This window comes from Colletotrichum destructivum, chromosome 1 (genome assembly GCF_034447905.1).
Source record: "Colletotrichum destructivum chromosome 1, complete sequence".
Lineage (NCBI taxonomy): Eukaryota > Fungi > Ascomycota > Sordariomycetes > Glomerellales > Glomerellaceae > Colletotrichum > Colletotrichum destructivum.
This window is the reverse complement of record NC_085896.1, coordinates 4,452,890-4,477,430: the sequence shown is the minus strand read 5'-3', so window position 1 is coordinate 4,477,430 and position 24,541 is coordinate 4,452,890. Positions and strand designations below refer to the sequence as shown.

Genomic DNA, 24,541 nt, shown 5'->3' with positions numbered 1-24,541 from the left:
ATTAACCGAACCGTGCACTTTGGGCGGGGCGCCTGACTGGTCGATAAGGAGACAAAAGTCCCCATCAAGGCTAGCGCAGAGCTAGTCCCGTTTCGGGAATGGGCCCGCCTGGCTTGATTTGAACGTGAAGCGTCGGCGTTCAACCTCGAAAATTCAACCTCCTTGCCCAAGGCTTCCCTCCCCATCTTCCGCGCCGAATCTGACTAGCCCGACTCTCCCAACACACGCACGGCTCGGATCGACCTCTGAATACCCTCGGCTGTTCCATCCAGCCAGCCTCATCGCCTCGCCGACCCGGATGCCCACGCTTTCACAGCATCCCTACCTACCTCTCTCATGCCTGTAGCGACCTCCGCCCCGACAGCCTCCCCCCGTCCGTCCACCTTGATCAAGATGGAGGACAGGAAGAGACCTCCCATCAGCACCGCTGAGGATCTCGCCCCTCCCAGCAAGCGACATCAAACCGTCAATGGAAGCAAGTCCAAGGGCGATGGTGGCGATACCGCCGAGGAGCACTGGATCGAGGTAAGTGTCACGAGACACGGTTTCCCAACACGTCACGTTTTCTCAACAATCAATGGACCCCCACGCGATTCCCTTCTGCCATCAACGGCGACGCGACATCACGATCACCGAATGCCCAAAGCCATGTCCAACACTGGCGGGTCGCGGTCGACTGGCCTGGAATGGCCTTTCGATCCGCCGACGAGGCTGCCTGACGGCACTGCGTCTCCCTACCCTCCACACGCAACCCGATCTCCCACACCACGCTCTCTTCATCTTGAAAAAAAAAAAAAAAACCGATCGCCTGGCGCGAAGCACATGGGAAAGACGGGGGGAACGCATATATATAAAGGGACGTGAGCTGATGATGAGTTCAGAATTACCAAAAGGGTGCCATTTACCGCCAATTGCAAGAAACAAAAAGAGAAAGGGCCGACTTCGAGTCGCGCGTCGAACAGCTGCAGAAAAACCTAGTATACCGCGAAGATCACATCCGCATCATCGAAGCATGGTGGAAACAGGTTGGTCCGATCGACTGATCCCCCTTGTCTCGGATTCTTGGTGGCTGACCTTCCCCCCCCCCTCACTTAGGTTCTGGAGGAAATGGAACAGCTCGCGGATCCGGCGCTACCGCCGCCCTCGGGTCCGTCAAGTGAGTGCCTTTTCTCCCTCCCCCCGGCCCGATCCGGACCGAATACTGACGTACCCAGATCCTCCGTACATCACCAGCACTCACTTCAAGGACAACGACGAGTTTCAGAGACACCTGGACGATACCGCATCGGACATCAAGAAACGGGCCGAGGCGGTGCTGAACCGCATCGCAAACGCCAGAGGAGAGATTACGCCAAACATTGCCGACCTGGAGACGCGGGTCAACGCCTTACTCGCTCAACAAAAGGACTATCTGGTCAAGCTGGACCGTGCGCAGCAGGAGAACGAGCAACTGTCGGAAGACCTCAACAAGGCCAGCCTGCGGTTTTTCAAGGCCGAGAAGCGCATGGACAGATTAAAGAGCGCGCAGGTGCAGAAGCTCGAACAACAGTTCATCGCCAGCGCCAAGCCGACACTCGCCGCCGGAGAGAACGGAAGCGACGCGGCGGAAGCAAACGGGAACGCCGCCGAGGCGCTCATCAAGTTCGGGGAGGCCTCGGCGGTCGTCAAGAAGCAGAAGGAGCAGCTGGAGTCTGCGCAGGCGGACATCAAGACCCTCCAGGAGGAGAACTCGGCACTCAAGGCTCGACGAGAGGGCCTCACCGACGAAGACTTCATCCGGACGGACGTGTTCAAGCAGTTCAAGAACCAAAACGAGGACCTGATCAAGCGGGTCAACCATCTGGAAGCCACGAACAAGCAGTTGAGGGAGGAGGCCGAGCGGTTACAGTCGGAGCGGACGGCGTTCCGGACCAAGCTCACCGACGAGGCGCAGATGATCACGTCGGACCTGGAGCGCCAGGTCGAGGAGCGCGACGCCGACCTGACGCGGATCCGTGCGGCCCGGGACGAGTGGTACGCCAAGGCCAGCATGCTGGAAACGCGAGAGAAGGAGGAGAAGCAGGCGCTGCAGCACCTCAAGGAGCTCACGGGGGCTCAGGAGGACCGGATCGCATCCCTCGAGCTGGAGCTGCAGCGGCTGAAGCCTGCCGAGGACCAGCCGATGTCCGACCCGGACCCCGAGCTGGAGAGCATGCCTGCCGACGAGCTGCGGACCAAGTACAAGAAGCTCCAGCAGGACCTGGAGTCCATCAACAAGGAGCTGCCCGCCCTGCAGCAGGCATACAAGCGATCGATGGGCCTGGCGCAGAAGAAGGTGATGGAGTACACGGTGCTCGAGGACCGCGTCTCGGCCGCGCTCGCCGAGAAGCAAAAGGTCGACCAGAAGTACTTCGCCGTGAAGAAGGACGCCGACATGCGGGACCGCGAGCTCAACGTGCTACGCAGCCAGAACCGCAAGAGCTCCGAGATAGTGACGCAGCTCAAGGAGGTCGAGGCTCAGAACCGGGTGCTGATCAGCAACCTCGAGAAGCAGCTGTCGGATCTGAAGCAGGCCAACGCGGCCATGGCGGCGGAGCATAGGAAGATGGAGGCCACCAGCGCCGACGCCGCGCGCCGGGTCGATTCGTACAAGAACCAGATCGGCGAGCTGACGAGCCTGGTCAAGTCGCGCGACGCGGCCGTCGCGGCGGCACGGGAACGCACCACGACGCAGGAGGCCGAGGTCGAGCGCCTCAAGGTGCGCGCGGACATGGTGCAGAAGGACAAGGACGAGTGGAAGCGCAAGGCGTTGAGCAACTCGTCGGAGGAAGAGGAAATGCTCAGGGTAAGTCGACGCGATGCCCCTCCCCCCGTATCGATCAACCAATCGACCGACCGACCGACCAGACGGCTAACCGCATCCAGACGTTTGCGCTGTGCACCGTATGCCGCAACAACTTCAAGGATACGGCCCTGAAGACGTGCGGCCACCTGTTCTGCCACCAGTGCGTGGACGACCGTATCAGCAACCGCATGCGCAAGTGCCCCAACTGCTCGAGGGCCTTTGACCGCCTGGACGTCATGTCCGTCCACCACTAGGCTCCGGCCCGGTTTGCAACAATTATTCGCCTCGTGTTGGAGCATCACGAGGAATCGCTGTTTTGATATGCATCACAGATGTTTGCGCAGTTTGGAGTTTGCTTTCGCAGCAGGGGGGATTTCATGGTATGATACCTCGGGGAAGACGCCTGCAATTGGAAATGATGGTTCGTTGTACTTTTACGTGTATGGAAGACGGCCTGGACCTCGGAAATGTACATAATGCCACGCCACCCGGCAAAGAAGGGGGCGGGCGACTGATCACACCAAATAGCTGGAGGGCCGGGGGGTGGTACGAGAGAGCGCGGAGTACAGGATAGACCCAGAGTCAAGCTTGGCTCGCCCACGTTCAATTTACTACATGCCGACTCCACGACCGTATCTATCTCCTGCTGGTGGACCCGAAACCGCTGCTTTCGTGACGTGCCGAGCTCGACGACGAACTGGTCGACCTCGACGGGCCGGCTCCCCACGAGCTCGAGCTGCTGTCGTTGCCCCGGCCGCCCGTGCCGTACCCTTGCTGGTTCCTTGCGCTGTTTCTGCCCTGGTAGTAGCCCGCTCCGTAACCCGCTGCGCCGGCTGCTCCTGCGCCGGTCCAGAACCCGGGACGCCATCCTTGCTGTCCGCCTTGGCTGGAGGGTTTCGTGCCCGGGTACGGCGGAGGAGGGTCATCGTCCTGGCCGAAGCCGGGATTCCATCCGCCTCCGCCGCCTCCGAATCCGCCGCCGCCGCCACCGCCGCCGCCTCCACGACGCCGTCCGTTACCACCCGGTCTCCGGTTCTGCGCACCCGCCACACACGCCGAGTACACGATCCAAGCCAGGACGGCAAAGAAGATGACCCCAAAGAGATAGGCGCCCCAGTCCGACTCGCCATCCCCCCCGCTCCCGCGGCCGCGGCCCTTGCCCAGGTTCGGGTACCGCCGCTCGCCCTTGTCGGTCAGTGCGAGACGGTACTCGACGCCGCAGCTCCCGCGGAGGACGTACGGGTCGTCCGAGTTGGCGTAGCCCTCGCAGATGACGTCGGTGGACCCCAGCTTGAGCTCCTCGGGCAGCGAGGCAACGCAGGACCACTGGATGTCCTCGGACGAGTAGCCGGCGCCCTGGTTGGTGCACCGCATCACGTCGATCTCATACAGGTCGCAGATGGCCTTGGACGAGACGCATTTCAGCTGCGGCACGGCGGACACGCGGCGGTGCGTCGTCTTCGCGCCGCCGCCGCGGAGGGTGAGGGACTGCACTTCCGAGAGGAGGATGGCGTTCTTGGGCGTCTTGACCGCCAACGCCAGGCCCGGCAGGAAGGCGAAGAGGGCCAGGCCTAGGTCGAGTGAGATGTGCATGGTGCTGATTGTGTGTGTGTGTGAGTGTGTGTGCGTGTGTGCGTGTGTGTAAGTGTGTGTGTGTGTGTGTGTGCATGTGTGTCGTTCGGGTGGCCTAGAGACGTGAGGAAGTGGCTCCGTCTCAGAGCATGGGCGCAGGAATCCAAGCCCGATGGCGTGAACCGGGAGGAGTTGTATGTCAAAAAGGGCTAGAGGCCAGATATGATGTTGCCTGTGTACCTCATCAAGTGAGTTATCGTGTCGAAGGGGAGGCCGTGGTGATGCTGGCCCTTGGGTGATGAGGGTGTGGCGAGTGGAAACGGGCCACCTGTTCTCTGTGGCGTTCGCCGGCACGGCTTATCTAAGCAGCATCGAATCTTCCAAAGAAGACAGAAAGGAAAGCTTGGCAGGTGCGTCGCGGATCGCCAAGACGGGTGCACTTTCACTGGCGCTTGCCCCATCCCAGCCAAGGTTGGGGGGTGGGGGATTCGAGGACGGTCGGTGATTCTCAAACAGCGGACGGCCAGTATCCATTCTTCTCTGGTATGGCCACCGGCAACCAAGACGTGCGTTAAATTCTGTGTGTCCTTGGGGGTTTCTATCACCTGTATTCTCACTGCAAGTGCTGGTCTGAGCGGCCCTCGGCACGGACGAGACTGATCCAACAGCGCTGCCCACGCCGACTCGCGTTCGCTCTTGCATGAGTCGCGTTTGCCCGTCCTCGGTCGTTCCCTCTCTGTAGGTGCGCTGCCGGCCATTCTCCGGTGAGCGCAGCCTCAGCCTATGCGGCATTCCACGGACGGGTAGCTGTGGTGAGAATTGGCTCTGAGGATGGATGCGTTGCGGCAGCATGCAGAAGGACCGTGCGCTCAGGGCGCAGCGCCCATCATTTGGCTCGTGTGACTACCGTGGTGATGCAAAGTTTGGATGGCATCTGCCCGACCCAGAGGCTAAGTGCACTTACACACACTCCGGCCGTCCAGGCTCCTAGCAGAGTGCCTGTCGAATGTCCGCCATGACTCAAGCAGGCTCAGGCCGCCGAAAGTCCTCCCGTCACTCTCCACACCGCGAACAGCCTCGCGATGTCTGGGAACGCGCTTCTCCAACATGCAGCGACAGGCGCGCCGGGCCTTGCTTGTCAAGATCTACGAGCCGGCCTCACGGCTGCGGAAAGGATCTCCCGAGTACAACAGGCTTGCGTGTTCGGGACGGGTATGGGAAGAATACTTCCAGCCCGGTAACAGTCGTGAAAAGGGGTACCTCGGGCTCCAGCGGATGCATAGGCGGTTGTTGGCCGACATCGACGCCTTGAGAGTAACTCTCCCAGTGTCGGCGCTGGGCAAGACCATGGTCTCCGAGTATGCGCAACAGTCCGTCATGATCGAGAACAACCCTCTGACGGTTGGCGACGCGCACCGCGTGCTCGAGACTCTGCAGGAGGGTGTCTTCCGACGCGTCGACCTGGCATCGATGTCGAGCAGCGAGCTTGTCGAGATGGTCACCTCCGAGACGGCGGGCCAGGGCTCCGCCATCAACGAACTGACGAACCACATCATCGCGTCGCAATGGATTGCCGAGAGCGCGACGTTCAAGGCCCGCACCGCGCGCACCGCGGGGTTCTGCGAAGACGAGGTACGCGACCTCGCCGTCGTGTCCGTCAGAAACACGGATTCTGAGGCGGTATACGACATGCGGAGAGGCCAAGACCACCGTGCCGGCAGCAGCAACCTGGTGTGGGGAGAACCAGTGCCGCCCGGAGAGTACCGAAACCTACCCGTCGCAGTGCGCAGCAACCGCCTCCGAATCTTTCCCTACCCGCAGGAGGTCCCCGCCTGCGTCAGATGGTTCTTCGAGTGGCGGGACGCGCAGCATTGCGAGAAGAGGCTTCATCCGCTGGTCCTGGCCTGTCAGATGACGGCTTACTTTGTGCACCTTCATCCGTTCCCCGACGGGAATGGGCGCACGAGCCGCATGATGGAGCAGGATTACCTCGCCCGCCAAGGCTGCCTACCTGTCGTCATCCAGGGGCTGGAGCGGAAGGACTGCCTACGGATGATCGATAACGCCTACGGAGGCGATCCGGGCGAATTTGTGACGGCGGTCCTTGAGGCTCAACTGGCGGCGTTGCACAGGCTGTACACTCACTGCCTGTTAACAGACGCCATGTAGCACGAGACCAGGGTTTGAGATTTGGGTGGGTGGCGGCTGGGCTGGACGGATGGCTGCCCGGTTGGGACTCGGAGATTTTTTTTTTCCCTTTACGGCGTCCCTAAGCATAGAACTTGAAACCGTGTTTTCCACTGGTTTTCCCTTCTTCTCCTTTTACTATACGATGTACCGTGCACCTGTACGACCTCGAGAGGGACGATCGCCTTGGCTGCGTTTGTTCGTGGCGGATCGAGCTATTGCTGACCGCCTCGGAACGACAACGAGAACGAGGGATGGCTCGCATTCGAGAGAGAACGCGAAGGGCTTATGACGAGGACAAGAGAAAGAGAATGCGAAGAGTTGCGATTGGGTTCCGGCTATGTCAGATGATAGTCCCACATGGACTGTACTCTGTGATTGTATGGTTCAAGGTATTTGCGTTATGGCCACCTCGTGACCTACTGCACGTCTCTATCAGGTCTACTCCGCGTCATGTTTTCACAGGGGGACCGACCGCGCGGCAGGGTTTGCAGAGTGTCCATAATTGGGGGCATGTACTTGTACCCCGCCTGTGAACTGAATCGATGACAAGACCCATGTGGTTGTTGTCCGAGGACCCCTCCCTCTCTGCTTGCTTTCGACGGCGGCGTTGAAGCAACTACTCATCCAAACAACTCCCGTCGGAGTCTTGAGACGAGGGGCGGGCGCTTTGGATGGCAGCACACGTAAGTAAGCACGGCGCCTCCCAGCACCCGTGCGGCCGTGCCCCGTCGAACGAGCGAGCGAAGGGATGGGAATTCTTGCTGGTGGTAAGCACTTGCGTGCATGGCGACGCGCCGGGGAGGCGCCGTGATCAAGCTGTTGGCCGGAAACGAGCAACGTGGTCGGGCTGCTGTCCACGCAGCAGGCCGATTTCGTTCTCGTGAAGATGTGACCGGGCCCCGAAACCTTATCGCCGGAGCTGGCAGGGCCGGACATAGGCAGCCAGATCGCGCCGAACAGTGAGTGACCTGCGGCGGGAAGACGAAGCCACGGTGGTGGTGCTGGCGGTGGGCAAGTCTGCTGCTGTAGAATACTCGCTCGGATGGCAACCTTCCTCCGGGACTCTGTTCTGGTAACTAAGGAAATGAATCGATCGGGATTCGGGCTGCTGATGAACCCCGAGAGAGGGGCGAAAACACGCTGACAGCTGGGGGGTGACATAATTAAGCGAGACACGCCCAGCGGCGCCGGGGTCAGCAGCCCGGCTGACTCGACCCGGAAGACGGCAGGGAGCCACACTGGCTTGGGGCGTTGGGCAAGACAGGGACTTTTGATCCAGAGCCAACGCCCACAAAGAAGGATGTCGGATAACCCGAGCATAACTGAGTAAGTCCACTTGCTGTTGTGTTTCGGGGCCTGCTCGCCAGACAACGACGAGACGCCAAAAGGCAGACGGTAGCAGTGCCAGCTTTGGGCTCTGCCAACGACGGAGGTCCCTGTCGTCCCAAGATCGAAGAAGCAAACGCTGGACAAACTCGTCCGAGTTTTCGTCGCATGTCCTCCGTATCCATCCCCACCTTCCATCAAGCCAAGCGAGAGCAGCATACGAGTGACGGGTCGCATTCGACTTTGAGTGCGAGGAGTCGGCCCACAATGCTGACTGCAATCATCATCATTGAGTGTGTGTGTGTGGACGCATCAGTCCCGCCGTCGATCCCTGTACAAGGTACTTACCTACCTACAGGACCTGTCGCGCAGGTTTCCTTCCCCAGGATCGGCTCCGGGCACAAAAACGCTAATATAGGAAATAAACAGAGCGGCCAAGGCCACACGTCCCTCGGCCTGCCATCCCGACGAATCCCGGCTGGGTCGCGAACCCCGTCCTGCTTCTGGATGGCGTTTGGCGTGCACAAGACACGGCGGTGCAGATTACCTTATCACAACCCACCTGCGGATAAGGTATGCTAGTGTTTGGCAGTCTCTGGCTGGTCAAGGTCGCCCGCCCTGCGGCTCGTACCTCGCAACTCGCAGGTTTGGGCTTTGCGAGCTCCGCGGCCACGTACAAGGTACCTCCCTAGAAGGATGACCCGGTCACTCTCCCTCAGATGTATGGGCCGCCGTGAGCGCTAGCTTACACCACAGCGTGCACGTCAAACCACCTCCGAGTGACTCCTCGCCGCGTGGCTACGGCCCAAATGGCCGGCGCCCGCAACAGGATATGGCCAAAGGCACTCACTCGCTCTCGAGATGCGTACGTCTGCGGCGCGGCCCAGGCTAGTCACCATTTGGGCAGTTGAAATGAACCAAGGGCTCAGGACTCTGGACGCAGAACTCAGAACGGGTCGGCCGCGTTCCGCTGCCTCTCTAGTCCCGATTGCCCGCTTCGCCCCAGGTCCGGGTCCCAGACCCATCTATATCAAAAGTGCCCACCCCAGTCCGTTCGTGGCCAAGGTTCTAGGGACTTTTCACCCCCTTCCACGAACGGATACCGCTAATCCCTATCCTGGCCTGCAACCCGAGTGGAACCGCCTCTTATCCCTTCTTCTTCCTGGATCCGTCCTCGGTCTTTAATAAAAAGTCCTGGCCAGAAGGGGGAGACACCAACCGATTACCGCTGCTGCTGTTGCTTGTTGATGTTGCTCCTGCTTTCTACCTCTTTTTTTTTTTTTTTTTTTGCCTACCCACGCTGATCCTTCGTTTGCGCCTGTGGACGATCTCCCTCTGATCAGCTGCAAAAAGATTTCTTGGCTTTCGCCATCGTCGACTTTCGTTATCCTCTGCCTCTGCCTCTGCCTCTCTCACCCCGCCGCCGTCACCGTCACCGTCTCATGGACTAAGGCAGCTTGAAGAAGAAACACTCGTCACTACAGCAACACACCCCGTGAACCTCGCATCACGAACCGTCAGCGACGATATCCTCTGCCTCCTTGCTGTCGCGCTTGGAGAAGTCAACGTCTTCTCCCCCGCCCCCTGCTGGCGCGCTGCGCATACCGGCGCACCAAGACCCGCCTCTTCTCGTCGCCTGTCTAGGAAACCGCCAACATGACGCTCCAAGACGAAAAGCCCGTCGGGGCTGTCCAGAACCTCGCCGAGACGTCTGAGAAGGCCGCCGCCCACCAAGGTCACTCGGACAGGGCGTCGTCGCACGGCGGCTCGACCGAGGTGGACGCCTCGAGCCAGCCCAAAAACCCCAACGCCGCGATCAACAACCTCGAAAAGGCCGACTCCAAGGCTGTCGCGCCCAAAGACGCCGACGACGACCCCTACGAGCACCTCCCCGCAGACGAGGCCGCCGTCCTCAAGCGCCAGGTCTTCACCCCCGAGGTCAAGGCCGGCATCATGACCCTGTACCGCTACTCCTCGACCAACGACATCCTCATCCTCGCCGCCGCCGCCTTCACCTCCATCGTCGTCGGCGCCGCCCTGCCGCTCATGACCGTCATCTTCGGCAACCTGCAGGGCACCTTCCAGAGCTACTTCAACGGGCAGTCGTCCAAGGACGACTTCAACAGCGAGATGGCCGGCCTGGTCCTGTACTTTGTCTACCTCGCCATCGGTGTCTTCGTGTGCCAGTACGTGAGCACCGTCGGCTTCATCTGTAAGTTTTAGTTTGGCGCTCGCCCCTCCTCCTCCCAAAATCAACGGGCCTGCCGAATGAACCCCCGCTGACCCCGGCCCGCCAAACACACACAGACACGGGAGAGCACATTAGCGCCAAGATCCGCGAGCACTACCTCCAGAGCTGCATGCGCCAGAACATTGGCTTCTTCGACAAGCTGGGTGCCGGCGAGGTGACGACGCGCATCACCGCCGACACCAACCTGATCCAGGACGGCATTTCCGAAAAGGTCGGCCTCACCCTCGCCGCCCTCGCCACCTTCATCTCGGCCTTCATCATCGGCTTCATCCACTACTGGAAGCTCACGCTGATCCTGCTGTCCACCGTCGTCGCCCTCCTCCTGAGCATGGGCGGCGGCTCCACCTTCATCGTCAAGTACAGCAAGCAGTCCATCGAGTCGTACGCCCACGGCGGCAGCCTCGCCGACGAGGTCATCAGCTCCATCCGCAACGCCATCGCCTTCGGCACCCAGGACCGCCTCGCCAAGCAGTACGACGTCCACCTGACCAAGGCCGAGCTGTACGGCTACAAGGTCAAGTCCGCCATCGGCGTCATGGTCGCCCTCATGATGACCATCCTGTACCTCAACTACGGCCTCGCCTTCTGGCAGGGCAGCAAGTTCCTCATCGAGGACGGCATCGCACTGTCCAACATCCTAATCATCATGATGTCCATCATGATTGGCGCCTTCAACCTCGGCAACGTCGCCCCCAACGTCCAGGCCTTCACCACGGCCATCGCCGCCGCCGCCAAGATTTACAACACCATCGACCGCGTCTCCCCGCTCGACCCCTCCACCGACGACGGCATCAAGCTCGACGCCGTTGAGGGCGCTATCCGCCTCGAGAACATCAAGCACATCTACCCGTCCCGCCCCGAGGTCACTGTCATGGAGGACGTGTCCCTGAACATCCCCGCCGGCAAGACCACCGCCCTGGTCGGCGCCTCCGGCTCCGGCAAGAGCACCATCGTCGGCCTCGTCGAGCGCTTCTACGACCCCGTGCGCGGCTCCGTCTACCTCGACGGCCACGACATCAGCACCCTGAACCTGCGTTGGCTCCGCCAGCAGATGGCCCTCGTCAGCCAGGAGCCCACCCTCTTCGCCACCACCATCTACCAGAACATCCGGTACGGCCTCATCGGCACCCAGCACGAGGGCGCCTCCGACGAGGAGCAGAAGAAGCTGGTCGAGAACGCCGCGATGATGGCCAACGCCCACGACTTCATCACCGGCCTCCCCGAGGGCTACATGACCAACGTCGGCGAGCGTGGCTTCCTCCTCTCCGGCGGCCAGAAGCAGCGCATCGCCATCGCCCGCGCCGTCGTCTCCGACCCCAAGAGTAAGTTTGTTTCTGTTTGCTGTCCCGGTCGGTCCCCCGTTGACACTCCCCAGTTCTTCTCCTCGATGAGGCCACCTCCGCGCTGGACACCAAGTCCGAGGGCGTCGTGCAGGCCGCCCTCGAGGTCGCTGCCGAGGGCCGCACCACCATCACCATCGCCCACCGCCTGTCGACCATCAAGGACGCCCACAACATCGTCGTCATGTCCAACGGCCGTATCGTCGAACAGGGCACCCACAACGAGCTCCTCGCGAAGCACGGCGCCTACTACAACCTCGTCACCGCCCAGAACATTGCCCGCGTCAACGAGCTGGACCCCGAGGAGGAGGAGGCCATCGACGCCGAGGACGACGAGATCATCCGCCAAAAGTCCCGCGTCTCCGAGAAGGGCTACGCCGCCGACCCCGAGGACGACATGGCGGCCAAGATGCAGCGCACGACCACCTCCAAGTCCCTGTCGAGCATCGCCCTCCAGAACCGGACGGAGGAGGGCGAGGCCAAGTACGGCCTGTGGACGCTGATCAAGCTCATCGCCTCCTTCAACAAGAAGGAGTGGAAGCTCATGCTCATCGGCCTCTTCTTCTCCATCATCTGCGGCGGCGGCAACCCCACTCAGGCCGTCTTCTTCGCCAAGCAGATCATGACCCTGTCGTACCCGATCACCGACGCCACCCCGGACGCCGTCCGCCACCAGATGAAGAAGGACTCGGACTTCTGGAGCGCCATGTACCTCATGCTCGCCGGCGTGCAGTTCATCGCCTTCGTCGTCCAGGGCATCGTCTTCGCCAAGTGCTCCGAGAGGCTCATCCACCGCGTGCGCGACCAGGCCTTCCGTACCATGCTGCGCCAGGACGTCGCCTTCTTCGACAAGGACGAGAACACGGCCGGCGCGCTCACCTCCTTCCTGTCCACCGAGACCACCCACCTGGCCGGCCTCAGCGGCGTCACCCTCGGCACCCTGCTCATGGTGTCGACGACCCTGATCGCCGCCCTGGCCCTAGCCATCGCCATCGGCTGGAAGCTCGCGCTCGTCTGCACCGCGACCATCCCGATCCTCATCGGCTGTGGCTTCTTCCGCTTCTGGATGCTCGCCCACTTCCAGCGCCGCTCCAAGACGGCCTACTCCAACTCGGCGAGCTACGCATCCGAGGCCATCTCGGCCATCCGCACCGTCGCCTCGCTCACCCGCGAGGACGACGTCATCCGCCAGTACCAGGCCTCCCTCGCCATCCAGCAGCGCAGCAGCCTCATCTCCATCCTCAAGTCCAGCCTGCTCTTTGCCGCCTCCCAGTCCTTCATGTTCCTGGCCTTCGCCCTCGGCTTCTGGTACGGCGGCACGCTCATCGCCAACCGCGAGTACGACATGTTCCAGTTCTTCGTCTGCTTCTCCGCCGTCATCTTCGGCGCCCAGTCCGCCGGGTCCATCTTCTCCTTCGCCCCCGACATGGGCAAGGCCCACCAGGCCGCCCACGAGCTCAAGGTGCTGTTCGACCGCAAGCCGACCATCGACACCTGGTCCGAGCAGGGCGCCAGCCTCGACGCCGTCGACGGCACCCTCGAGTTCCGCGACGTCCACTTCCGCTACCCGACCCGCCCCGAGCAGCCCGTCCTGCGCGGCCTGAACCTCGTCATCCGCCCGGGCCAGTACGTCGCCCTCGTCGGCGCCTCCGGCTGCGGCAAGTCCACGACCATCGCCCTCCTCGAGCGCTTCTACGACCCCCTCTCCGGCGCCATCTTCGTCGACGGCAAGGAGATCAGCACCCTCAACGTAAACGAGTACCGCTCCTTCATCGCCCTCGTCAGCCAGGAGCCCACGCTCTACCAGGGCACCATCAGGGAGAACATTGTCCTCGGCGCCAACAGCGAGGTCACGGACGAGGCCATCGAGTTCGCCTGCCGCGAGGCCAACATCTACGACTTCATCGTGTCGATGCCCGAGGGCTTCAACACCGTTGTCGGAAGCAAGGGCGCCCTGCTCTCCGGTGGCCAGAAGCAGCGCATCGCCATCGCCCGCGCCCTCATCCGCGACCCCAAGATCCTGCTGCTGGACGAGGCCACGTCGGCCCTCGACTCCGAGTCGGAGCACGTCGTCCAGGCCGCCCTCGACAAGGCCGCCAAGGGCCGCACCACCATTGCCGTCGCCCATCGCCTCAGCACCATTCAGAAGGCCGACATCATCTACGTCTTCGACCAGGGCCGCATCGTCGAGCAGGGCACGCACGCCGAGCTGATGAAGATGAACGGCCGCTACGCCGAGCTGGTCAACCTGCAGTCGTTGGAGAAGAACAGCTGAGTGCATACACAAGGGGGCGGGGCACGTGTTTGATTTGTTGCGAACTTGCATCCGTGTGCGGGAGGTTCTGTGTGTCCAGAGATATCCGGATCATGACCATGGTCCATGTCTGTTTTGCATTGTTGGGCGTTTTCTTTCTCATCATTCGGGACTGGTATAATGGGGGATTGTACGGCATAGACTGGCCGCTTCCACAACAAAAGGGGGTTTAGAGAGACGAGACGAGACGAGAGGTATAAGAAGTACGTCGGGTTGCTGTAGCCTTTGGTTTAATGAGCAGGGTTGAGAGGTCAGGACTCCCCCCTCTGGTACATGATGTACCCACTCACTTGAAGTAATTCCATTCTATATATCCAAGCAGACCGTCCACTTGACCATGCCGGTCCTCTCAACATCCGTGACCACAAGCCCGGGCCGCCGGCTCCCGCGGAGCTTATGCCGGATGGTGTGTGCCCTCAGATGCAGCCAAGTCCAAGGGTCGACGACGTCCTTTTAAGTGGCCCGCCGTGCGGCACGGTCTAGACGACCCGTGCGGGGCCGGTCACACGGAGCACAGCGGGGCTGCCGACCTGCCTACATCTCTTCCGCGTGGATACGATTTCGGGGCCTCACGGACGGCGACAAGGCCCGTTCTCGAAGTTCGGCAGGCCAGACCTTTGTGCTCCGTGACACCTACAACTGAAACGTTAGTCTTCCACGATTCCAAGCAAGGGCGCTCCATGGTGGTGTAGACGTCGCTTGGCGGCCGTGTCCCACGTAGAACATCGCTTGGCGGTCGTGCTCCACGCAGCCGTCCGTCCGGTCGGCCTGGGAGGGAGCTCTCCTCCGCCCTTGCTCGCTTGGCCACGACCGAAACGAAATGAGGCATACGTCGTTGCCGACGCCGTGTGATTGCCGCCGCCGCCGCCACCGCTCGCTTGCCCCAACATGTGTCAGACATGCGTTGCGGCAGGGCGTGGTGATGAGACCTGTCTTGAAGCCTTTGGGCCGAAGGCACGCGACGAGCTCCATCGGCCATCTGCACAGAGTGGCCGGCATGTGGCGGAAATTTTCAGCCACTGATTGTCTCGGCGACATCGTGTTCCGAGCCCGTGGCATTTTGGTCGCCCCGACGAAGTGGTGCAACGTTCGACAGAAGACTGGGTAGAGACGGCCGTCGGTGAGCAACATCGGACAAGTCATGTTGTGTGTTCGTGCAACATCCGTGCGGGCGGGAGCGCCGTTCTAAAGGCTTCGAGACGCGGGCGAGCCGACGGCGGGGGTTAGTTACTCTGGCTCATACGTCAGCCGCCTCGAGTCGTAGGGTGGACGAGCCGAGACTGGACTGTTGGTATGGAAACACAGCTCTGCGAGATCCTGCCGGATGGTGCGCGGTGGCCTCGGATAGGGACGCCAATCGACTCGAATAGGGGAACACGTCAGTCATCGGCCAGCCGGTTCGAGGACGCCCGCAAGCGGCACGATTCCATTCCTGGGCCGCGCGATCTGTGGCGCCGTTGCACAAGATTGCGACGCCGACGAGCGAGCGCTTGAGCGGCTTCCACGCAACGGCATGCAAGGAGGCGCAGGAACCCGTCAACTAGGAGAGGCACCGCGAAAGCCAAATCGATAGACCTCACGCTGCCAGGGCACTAGCCCGCCGCGTTGGGAACTCCAAGAGAGTTGGGTTGTGTGTGGCCAGCCAGCAAAGGCATTTTCATGCAGTCATGACCATTCTCTTTGGGGCCGTGTGGCACTCAGACACGCGGAACCTGGGGCCGTGAGATGTTATTCCTGTCGGCATATCGGCTCCCTAGGGGAGAGGGGTGACGCGACTCGTCGTCGAATGACACCACTTTGGGCAAGATGCGAACTCTCGCCAATGATGGTTGCCGGCCAAGAGGATGCCGACCGAGACTTCTCGAAGGTTGGAGGGAGCATCCCTCCTGCAAGGAGCCGAAGGCGGCAAGAAATTGAGTTTGGAATGGATGATGGTGGGCGACGTGCGGGCCGCCGTATCCGATGGGAGCACGAAAGACTGCGCGAGCATTCGTCCACGACGCGTTTGGGTTTTTGGCACGTATAGGTAGATGAGGTTCATGCTTGGCTGGCTCTTGCGGTAGTATTGGGTGGTCAGAGTCGGGGGTTTGTTAGACTACATCGTAAGGACTCTCATGGGCGGCTGGTGTTCAAGGTTAGTTAGTGGCGGTCAATAGCAGGCAGCGACAGTCCATGGAAGTCAATGGCAGTCAGTGTCTTGGGGGCGCATTGGAATGGCGTCAAGTTCCCATTTGGAGTGGTGTTGGAAGCCGTCGGCTAATTTGCCGGTCACCCCAGGGCCAAGCAGCCAGCTGCACGGGAGCGTAGGCCCCCCCCCACCCATTGACAGTTTATTGAGGTCCATTGAGCCTGGATAGAGCTGAAAAATTCCTTCTTCAGTCAGGGCGGCTGGCCGATGACGGACGACGGAAGCTGACGAATCGTGGGTGAGATGAATGGATCCGAATGAAAAGGGGCCAACTCCCGAGGTCGTGCGAAGAACCATGGATTGCCTAGTCGGAGGAGCACTTTGTCTTCCTGGGAAGAACCCCCCATCTCCAGATGCACCGGCCAACTTCCACTCCGGGAAGATCACCGGACACAGACGGGCGGTCTCCCGTCGGGTCAGGAACGGCTGGAGAGAGGCCGTGGCGCGGCGACTGGGAGTTCTTTCCAGACCCTCCTGACTCTTGCCGTCTTCCACCGCCGCCGTGAAGTGGGAAGATACGCGGATCTCAAGAGCCCACCAGTCCACCCTGCCCGATCGAACCCCGCGATGATTGGCCCAGTCAATCTGGCACTTTCCACGTTCATTAATTCTTCTTGTCGGGATGTCACAAACCCCCTCTCCTTGGCGATGCACATTTGCAAGATATGCAGCCCTCGCCCTCGCCCTGTGCATGCATGCACACGCGCACACACTCACACGCACAGGTTGTGGCCCTCTGCGCTTCGTCATTCGCCAGTCGCGAGAGGCGATGCGACCGCTGATACAGCTGACGGGTCGCGCAGGTCACGCAATGCCGGCACACAAAGAGTGCGGCGGTCGATCTCGGCGGCCTGGAAATAGAAATGCGGGTGCGGATGAGGATGTGGACGAGGATGCGGATGCTCCAAGGTTTCGTTGACGACAGGAAAAAGGGTGCCAGCTGTGCTAGGTGAATGAAAAGATCAACGCTGGGGACTCCCACCTGAGGACTGGCGACCGAACGGTTGTCCGCCCCCCCACAACTTCAGGCGCAGCAGCAGCCAGGTCGGACATTGGCACGCAATGCACGGCCAGAATTGGCCCGGGCGCCGGTGGCCACGGCTTACGACGACCACGACCACGACCACGACTACGATAATTCCCAAAGCGGAAGATCATGGAGGTCATCTCCCGCCCGTCGTCGGTCGCGTCTTAGATTTTTTGTTTTTTTGTTCCCTCGACTCTCGGGTCGTCATTCTAGCGTACCACGGGTTTGGCCGCACATCAGAGACAACAAGCCGACAACCAATTCCAAGTCGGTGCCAATGAACGGCCGCCTGCGTCCCCCTTCGCTGCGACCCTGCAACGCCGATACGGTTCTAGACCGTCCGCTGGCATGTTCAGTCAGCCGCCCGCACGAATTTGAATGCTCGGGGACCTCGTCTGCCTCGCCCGTCCTGTTCGTACCCGTGGTAGGTTGCCCATCGCCGCCGCTGCCACCGTTTCCGAGGCTGCCTGGTTGGCCGGCCGTGGAAATTGCTCGATGATAAGGTTGTTTACCCCCTTCATGCCACCCGCCCGCCTGCCTGCCTGCGCGTGTCTCCTCGCATGCAGTGTATCCATCCATCACAGGTACGCGCTCCCTCGTGTTATTGACTTAGTCGTTTGAGTGGCCCGGAGAGTCGGGACCCCAACGCCCTAAGTATCTCCCGGCGCTCAGATTAGGGCATTGCTTTTCATAGCGGACCCCAAGGCGACGGTACGACGTCAACCTGCACATTCTGTCCAGCCCTCCAAGGTCCAAGGTTTCCAAGCTTTGATTGTGACCAGCCCATTCTGTACGTATCTGTACTGTACCACACTGACCAGTCTGTATCTTCGTCCCCCCTACCTCCTCCAGGAGCAAGTGGGGTACGGCCCAGGCACAGATGCAGGTGCAAAGTGCAATGGGGAGGCAGGTGCAAAAATGCAACAACAAAAAACCAACGCGCACCGAAAACAGGCGCTGGTGGTGACCGAGGGGATGCTTCCATTGGGTTGGCGGAGCGGCGGGAGGTGCCAATATTGGCTCTTGCTGGCTGGGTGGCTTCACTGGCTTGACGCCAAATCTCCTCCTCCTTCCCTCCCGGCCGCCTCCCCCTGTCACGCCCATCCTCCCCCCCTGTTCCCCTGCCGGGTCAGTCCATTCCTGGCCCTGGACCCAGAACCACCGGCCACCAACCAGTCCAAGTGCAGACGCCGCCGCAGCGCAATCGAAAGGGCTCAAGGGGAAGCAGGGAAGGCCCTCGGTCGGTTGGAAATACGACTCAGCACGACCCCGGCTGCCGTCCATGCATCATCGCTCGCGCCCCACTGAAGAAGCCCGTTCACGGTCCTCTGACGGGTCTCGACGCTACGCCTCTTTGGACCTGGCGAGCTGCCGTCCAGTTCGTTCATCCGGTCTTGTTCCTATTTTTCGGGCCCCCCAACGGCATCCCATCCAAGATGTGAAGCTGTTTCTTCACCCCTGGACCCCTGTGCTCCTGTCCGGCCTTCCACGCCGCCTCCTACCACGCGAGCGAGCCAAGCCAAGCCAATATTGCTGCCGGTATCCCCCCCTCATCCCATCCCATCTCACCCGTTCACCCACCTGTCATTCTGTTCCCTCTTAACCTCTCCGCCTCCCTCCCCCCCTAGCCAGAGCCAGGGATCGTCGAGAGCCTCAGCTTGCTTACTTCGTCAAACCGCCAAAGCCGACCGAGCTCGACGACTGACCCTTCGAATCGTGGTGAAGGACGGACCATCGAGCAGCTGCCGATTCGTAAAGTCTCCCGAACCGTCGCATTTGCCCACCCCGAACCTTGGAAGCGCTGTTACCCGCGCTCCGTCAACCGACGACAGCCTCAACTTTTCGGTCACCTGGACCGAATCCACTCGTTTATCCCGTCGCCTTTGTTGGTAGACTGCAGCCCCGAAAGCTCCCAGTGGTGTGGCGGTCACGTTTCTCCTTGGTGCCATTTCTATACAACCCACCTTTGCGCACTTTGTCTGGTCGATCGCCGGCTAGGAACAGTCGACGCCGATCAACGTGGGGTTCTCCCGGAAACCAACAAAAGGCCTATCTCTCGCCCCCGGCCCTTGCGGTTGTCGAGATCATCTTGCTTGGCCCGCCGTGTCGACCACCAGAGGACAGGATTATGTTTTGTCTCTCACACCTGCGTATCGCAGCTTCATCATCATGATGGCCTCCGCCATGCCTTCACCGCCGCTATGGCTTTTCCTTTTCCTGGCCGTCGCCTCTCTGACGCTTGCTTCGGCACCCTCGCTGGACACGCTCCCGGCTCAAATCACGGCCCCGGCGTTGATCCCCCCAATGGACGCCCTCGTCGTCGATGACCGCACGCCCACCATGATCAAGGGCCGTTGGATCATGCTCCCGCCGGGGCGCAACGAGCTGAAGAAGCGCGACGAGGACGGCATCACGCCCACGCCGACCGCGACCGGGGCGACCAAGGCCAAACCCACGACGCTGACCGTCTCCGTCACCGCTCCCGCCGCCACGGTGGATGTTGTTCCGTCCCCCTTGCCCTCGCCCTTCGACACCAGCCTCGCCTTCAACTTTACGAGCAACGACGGCGCCTCCTGCCCGCGCTTCATCAACTCGTTCCTCACTAACCAAAACTTCAAGAAGTGCTACCCGCTCTCGATGCTGCTCCAGGTGCGTTGAAAACATCCCCCGGCGCCACGCGCGTGCAACGTGGAAAACTAACTCGTGCAGGGCTCGCGATCTTTTTTCGAGGCCGAGAAGCAGCTCTTGAGCATCGTGCGCGTGCTCGACGCCACCTGCAGCGCCGATGTCGAATTCTGCGCCGAGTTCCTCAACGGCGTCGCCGGTAACCTCACCATGGACGCCAACTGCGGCTCCGACTACCAGAGCGGCAACCCCATCGTCATGCAGGCCTACCTCGGCCTCAAGGCGTACGAGATGTTGTACAAGGCCACCTGCCTCACCGACCCGGACACGTCCATGTACTGCTTCGCCAACGCCGTCACGAACCTCACCACGCCCTCCAACGTCTACTTCTACTACCTCCCACTTAACATGTCGCTCCCCGGCAGCGCGAATCCGACGTGCGGCGCTTGCCTCCGGCAGACCATGGAGATCTACCAGACCTTCACCACGAACCGCAAACTCGCCATCTCGTCGACGTACGAGGACGCCGCCATGCAGGTCAACACCATCTGCGGCCCCGAGTACGTCAACGACACGCTCCTGGCCGCCGTGAGCTCGGCTGTACTGGCGGTGCCCTCGTGGGCTCTCACAGCGGCGACGCTATCGCTGGCAATGGTCTGCCACTTTTGGTAGCCCGGACGGCGCAGCAGCAGCCGGCCCCGGCGGTTACGAGTCACGCTTTGGAGTTCTTTGATTTTGCAGCAAGCGCCATGATACCCTCCGCATTTCTCCAGCATTTACCATTTTTTTTTAATTCTCTTCACCGTGTTGTTGTCCGAAGTCGCCCAGTCAATCCACACCACATCTATTGTTCGTATTGTTTCAGTTCAAGGTCGGATATGGGAGGGAGGGAGGAAGGAAGGGAAAAAAGGCCCGGTCCCGACGGACGGCATCGGTGGGCGGCGGTTCAGTCATTTTGGGGGCATATACGCGGCCATCGAGGCAGGAATGAGAGACATGGCGACGGCAGCCAGGGGCATCCGATGAGATGCGACGCACATTTTATTTAATCTTCGCAGCGTGCGACAGTTCATTCTATTCTCGTAAATACTTTGGTGAGGGCCGGTTTCATTTTACCTTGGGTAAAGGAAGAAGACGGACACGGCCTGCCACGGGCCTCTCAATACAATATGTAGTCAAACCTTGTCGATGAAGATGTTTGCCTAGGTGGTCTCCTCTCCCTCGAGTCCCGTTTCAGTGACATGGATCTCGAACCCGGCCGTTCGGTCACAACCTGTGGTGGTGCTCCCGCCGCTCCTGCAGACGTCTCTGCACGACCTTCCATGGGTGAACGCCGTCGGCGTATCCGATGAACGGCGAGCCGACCCCGTACCCCAACAGATCCACCAGCTGCCGCGGCATGCCGCCCAGCTTCTCCCACTCGACGGAGAGGATCTGGTTCTCGAGCGGGCGCACCCAGGACCGGCAGTACTGCACCGTCAGCGCCCGCCTCTCGCGGGCTGACGTGTTCTCCCCGCCGCCGTGCCACAGCGTCCCGAGAAAGAAGACGGCGCTGCCCTTGGGCATGACCACCGGGACCGTGTCCTCGCGGCGGGGCACGTTCGCGTGGCCGGTGTCCGGGCCCCAGGCGTGCGAGCCCGGGATCACGACCGTCGCGCCGTTCGTGGCGGTGAAGTCGTCGAGCGCGATCATGACGCCCTTTGCTTTCCCTGTCAGCTGCTGTTGTTCTCGGCCATGTACGGGAGGGGGGGGGAGGGGGGCGGGCCTACTGTTCCGAAAGGGGGATGGGGTCTCGGGATGCCGACGTACCCGTCGTCGTGATGCAGCGCCTGGGGCGACTCCCCGGGCTGGATGTAGACGCTGTGGTACGCGTTCAGCAGGAACCCCGGACCCAGGAAGTGGTCGTTCAGCGCGAGCAGAGCCGGGTGCAGGGGGAACCGGTGGAAGACGGGCGATTTGTCGAGTAGCGCGTAGATGCGCCGCGTCCGGAGGCCCTCGAACTCGTTGCGGCCGCCTTGGACCCCGGCGGGCCCGGCGCGGGCTGGCGAGGCCGCGAGGCGCAAGATCTCGGCGTGGGCCTCGTCCGCCTCGTCGGCGGCGAAGGCGTGCGGGATCACGACGTAGCCGTGCGCCTCGACGTGGGCGATGAGGGCGTCGAGGTCCGGCACGGGCGGGGCGGCCGACGCAGGGCGGGCGAGGCGGGCGTCGGCACCGGTCTGCTTCGTGACGACGTCGAGCGATTTGCTCGTCATTTTGTTTTCGGATTTACTGGTACGCAACGGGGGGAAAGGGATGAAGGAGTCTCTATCCCAGCTCGACTCGTGCGGCTTTGGTTGAGTTCATCCGGGTCGGCGAGGGTGAAGGGACGAGAATGGTCTGATCTTTATCATCTGCTGCGTGCTGGCGTCCCCTGGCAGTGAGCCGAGGTACGAGGTCGACGCCGTCCGATGGTCGCGCTGTCCGAAAGTTTAGACGGCGGGAACAGATGGCGATGTGGGGAGGGGGTAAGCCGAGGCCCAGCCGGCCCCGCCTCCGCACCGCCGTGGCATACGGAGATGGCCCCTTCGGGACACGGACAAGATAATGTCCATCTATGGTGGGAGGGGGACGCAGGCATCTTGAAAGGTTGGTAGGTGGCCCCCGTGTCACCACAAACGACAGCGTTCAGCGCAGCTCCACCCCTCCCCGGGCCGCCAAGGCAGCCTCGGCCTTGTTTGACTTTGGCAGATATCGTTACGATGAATCTCCGGTTGGTGCAAGAGTTGAGGGGCTGTCCAGGGAGGCAGAATCTAATTCGTAATCAGCCATAAAAAGCTGGAGGCCATCCCACGCATGTGGCCGCGATCCGGTACTTTGTACATCACAGGCATCTGGACACGGGAAATCATTCCGCAACTCACACAAAGGCACCCGAGGGAAACGTGATGAAAGCAGATAGTTTGGTATTGTTCAGTAAAGGCTTCCCCCTTCCCCTTGCAGATCATTCGTCATCACGACAGGCCATCTCCGGTGCTTCCGACTCACCGGCCTAGGGTGAGTCCCTCCAGCTCCTTCCTGAGCACATCCACGGGGCGGAAGGTGCTTCTGAAGTGGCGCAACTGCACTACCCGCACCGGCACGCTCTGCTCCTCCTCCTTGGCGCCCTTGCCCTCGGCCTCGGCTCGCTCGGCCTCGATCTGTGCCACGCTCTTGACCTCGGAGAAGTCGCCCGTGATACCGCTCTTCTCCTCTCCCCAGATCTCAAAGAAGGGGTAGCCGCTGTCGGCGTACGACTGTGCGTCGACGGGCGTGTCGGGGGCCGGCTGGCCGGTGACGGCGCAGAACGACTCGACGTCTAGGATCTGGAGGTTCATCATCACCGAGGCCTCGACGTCCCAGGCGTCGGCGGGGTGTTTGTCGGCCTCGATCGTCTGGTTGATGAGGCCCCCGGCCGCGAGGCCCATCTCCTTGACCTTTGGCGGGGGTGCCGCACGTGGCGATCTGCTCTCGGCGCTCTCGGCGCTCTGGGCGGGCTTTTGGGGGACAACACTCCCGTACGTCATGCCGTCGCCCGCAGCGGCCGGCGCGCCCATCGGAGCCGCGGCCGCGCACATCATCATCATGGGGCCGCCGCCCCCGAATCCGCGCCTCGCCCTGCTCGGCGTCCAGGACGGGCCATGCCTCACACCGAGCGTGGAGAAGTCGGACGGGAAGTAGGTGTCGCCGAGCTTGGTACCGTCCGAGAAGTCGATCGGGTGGCAACCGAGGGTCGCACGCCCTCCGTGGTGGTCGAGGATCTGCTCGTTGACGGGAACGTCGAACTCGTCGCGGATGCGCTCCTTGACGTCGCCCCAGGTGCTCTCGGCCGTGATCCCCCTTTCAGCGAGGTCAAAGGTGCGGGTGACGACCTTGGACTCTTTGTTCTCGTATCGAACGTCGAACCGGGCGGGCAGCTTCTTCTTCATCGGGATGAGCTCGACCTGGATGCCGCCGACCTTCTCGTCCCCGGTGACCTGGAACTCGACCGAGAAGCCGGATTCCTTGGGCTGCGCGACGAACTGCCGGATCTTGCCGTCCTCGGAGACGATGCCGTCGAGCCACCGCTGTTCGGGCACCACCATGTAGTCCTGGATCTGCTTGTCGCTGTTGAGCATCCGCAGCCTCTTCTCCCTGGTCGTGTCGGTCTCCGTCATGGGGAAGCCGGAGACGGCGTTGACGCCGCCCACGTAGATCTTGATGGCGAAGGGCACGCCGGCAGAGAAGTTGATCCACATGGCCTCGCGCTGGTACATGGGGAAGAAGACGCCGCCCTTGTTGGCCATGCTCTCGGGCATGTTGTGCGCGTAGTCGCGGACCTTGAAGAGGGGAAATGCCCCCATGCTCGGGGGGAGGCTGTTGGTGTCTCTGTTGTCCGGCACACGGATCGTGCGGTTCAGCTGGATCGACAGGGCGTTCTTCCTGCCGCCGTGGGAGACGCCGATGCTTGTGGCTGGCGAGGAGTGTCCGCCGCCGTCGAGGCGGACCGTCACCTTTCGGCTGCTGGCAATGGACTGATGCTCAGTGCGGATCTCGGGCATGATCTCGACGGCCTCGGGGTCGGTGGTCTGTGACATGTTGCGTTGTGTGTTTGGGTGTGTTGTTGGTGGTGGTGGTGGTAAGTAACGATGATCGGTCACGGTCTGAACTGACGATGGAGGGTCGGCTCCTTCTTATAACCCCGGAGGCAAGCTCTCACTTGGCTTGCGCTGTGGCACTTTTGTTGCACTTGAGGAGCCTTCAGCTGCTCTGGTTGCCTGCTTGACGTTCCCTTTGATTCAGCGGCCTCTGAGGCTTGCAGGCGGGGAGGCAAAGAAGACGCAATTGGTTGCCCGCTTAGACGTCGGTTGCCTCCACGAACCGGGGATC

General features: G+C 61.5%; 10 protein-coding genes across 10 annotated transcripts; 5 read left to right on the top strand and 5 right to left on the bottom strand.

Moving 5' to 3' along the window:
* Positions 1–102: 102 nt before the first annotated feature.
* CDEST_01345 (Putative Zinc finger, RING-type, E3 ubiquitin ligase Bre1) lies at positions 103–3,399 on the top strand. The gene is made up of 5 exons (XM_062917504.1): positions 103–525; positions 882–1,025; positions 1,096–1,156; positions 1,215–2,824; positions 2,905–3,399. The coding sequence occupies exons 1-5, from the start codon at positions 337–339 to the stop codon at positions 3,076–3,078; spliced, it is 2,178 nt and encodes a 725-aa protein (XP_062773555.1). The 5' UTR covers positions 103–336; the 3' UTR covers positions 3,079–3,399.
* On the bottom strand, positions 3,115–4,752 carry CDEST_01344 (Putative store-operated calcium entry-associated regulatory factor). The gene has a single exon (XM_062917503.1). It carries the CDS (start codon positions 4,415–4,417, stop codon positions 3,461–3,463), a length of 957 nt encoding a protein of 318 aa, XP_062773554.1. The 5' UTR covers positions 4,418–4,752; the 3' UTR covers positions 3,115–3,460.
* A 466-nt stretch (positions 4,753–5,218) lies between these two features.
* Positions 5,219–6,639, top strand: CDEST_01343 (Putative Fido domain-containing protein). Its single transcript, XM_062917502.1, has one exon. It carries the CDS (start codon positions 5,504–5,506, stop codon positions 6,563–6,565), a length of 1,062 nt encoding a protein of 353 aa, XP_062773553.1. The 5' UTR covers positions 5,219–5,503; the 3' UTR covers positions 6,566–6,639.
* Positions 6,640–7,042: 403 nt separating this feature from the next.
* On the bottom strand, positions 7,043–7,906 carry CDEST_01342 (uncharacterized protein; the record flags this gene model as incomplete). The annotated part of the gene is made up of 1 exon (XM_062917501.1): positions 7,043–7,906. The coding sequence occupies one exon, from the start codon at positions 7,904–7,906 to the stop codon at positions 7,043–7,045; it is 864 nt and encodes a 287-aa protein (XP_062773552.1).
* Positions 7,907–9,196: 1,290 nt separating this feature from the next.
* On the top strand, positions 9,197–14,203 carry CDEST_01341 (Putative Type 1 protein exporter). Its single transcript, XM_062917500.1, has 3 exons — positions 9,197–10,124; positions 10,220–11,485; positions 11,539–14,203. Exons 1-3 carry the CDS (start codon positions 9,569–9,571, stop codon positions 13,776–13,778), a joined length of 4,062 nt encoding a protein of 1,353 aa, XP_062773551.1. The 5' UTR covers positions 9,197–9,568; the 3' UTR covers positions 13,779–14,203.
* A 1-nt stretch (position 14,204) lies between these two features.
* CDEST_01340 (uncharacterized protein) lies at positions 14,205–16,229 on the bottom strand. The gene has a single exon (XM_062917499.1). It carries the CDS (start codon positions 14,794–14,796, stop codon positions 14,320–14,322), a length of 477 nt encoding a protein of 158 aa, XP_062773550.1. The 5' UTR covers positions 14,797–16,229; the 3' UTR covers positions 14,205–14,319.
* A 71-nt stretch (positions 16,230–16,300) lies between these two features.
* CDEST_01339 (uncharacterized protein) lies at positions 16,301–16,483 on the top strand (the record flags this gene model as incomplete). The annotated part of the gene is made up of 1 exon (XM_062917498.1): positions 16,301–16,483. One exon carries the CDS (start codon positions 16,301–16,303, stop codon positions 16,481–16,483), a length of 183 nt encoding a protein of 60 aa, XP_062773549.1.
* A 1,927-nt stretch (positions 16,484–18,410) lies between these two features.
* Positions 18,411–20,839, top strand: CDEST_01338 (uncharacterized protein). The gene is made up of 2 exons (XM_062917497.1): positions 18,411–19,681; positions 19,742–20,839. The coding sequence occupies exons 1-2, from the start codon at positions 19,202–19,204 to the stop codon at positions 20,327–20,329; spliced, it is 1,068 nt and encodes a 355-aa protein (XP_062773548.1). The 5' UTR covers positions 18,411–19,201; the 3' UTR covers positions 20,330–20,839.
* CDEST_01337 (Putative phytanoyl-CoA dioxygenase) lies at positions 20,819–21,909 on the bottom strand (the record flags this gene model as incomplete). The annotated part of the gene is made up of 2 exons (XM_062917496.1): positions 20,819–21,355; positions 21,427–21,909. 2 exons carry the CDS (start codon positions 21,907–21,909, stop codon positions 20,924–20,926), a joined length of 915 nt encoding a protein of 304 aa, XP_062773547.1. The 3' UTR covers positions 20,819–20,923.
* A 685-nt stretch (positions 21,910–22,594) lies between these two features.
* CDEST_01336 (uncharacterized protein) lies at positions 22,595–24,541 on the bottom strand. The gene has a single exon (XM_062917495.1). The coding sequence runs from the start codon at positions 24,247–24,249 to the stop codon at positions 22,678–22,680; it is 1,572 nt and encodes a 523-aa protein (XP_062773546.1). The 5' UTR covers positions 24,250–24,541; the 3' UTR covers positions 22,595–22,677.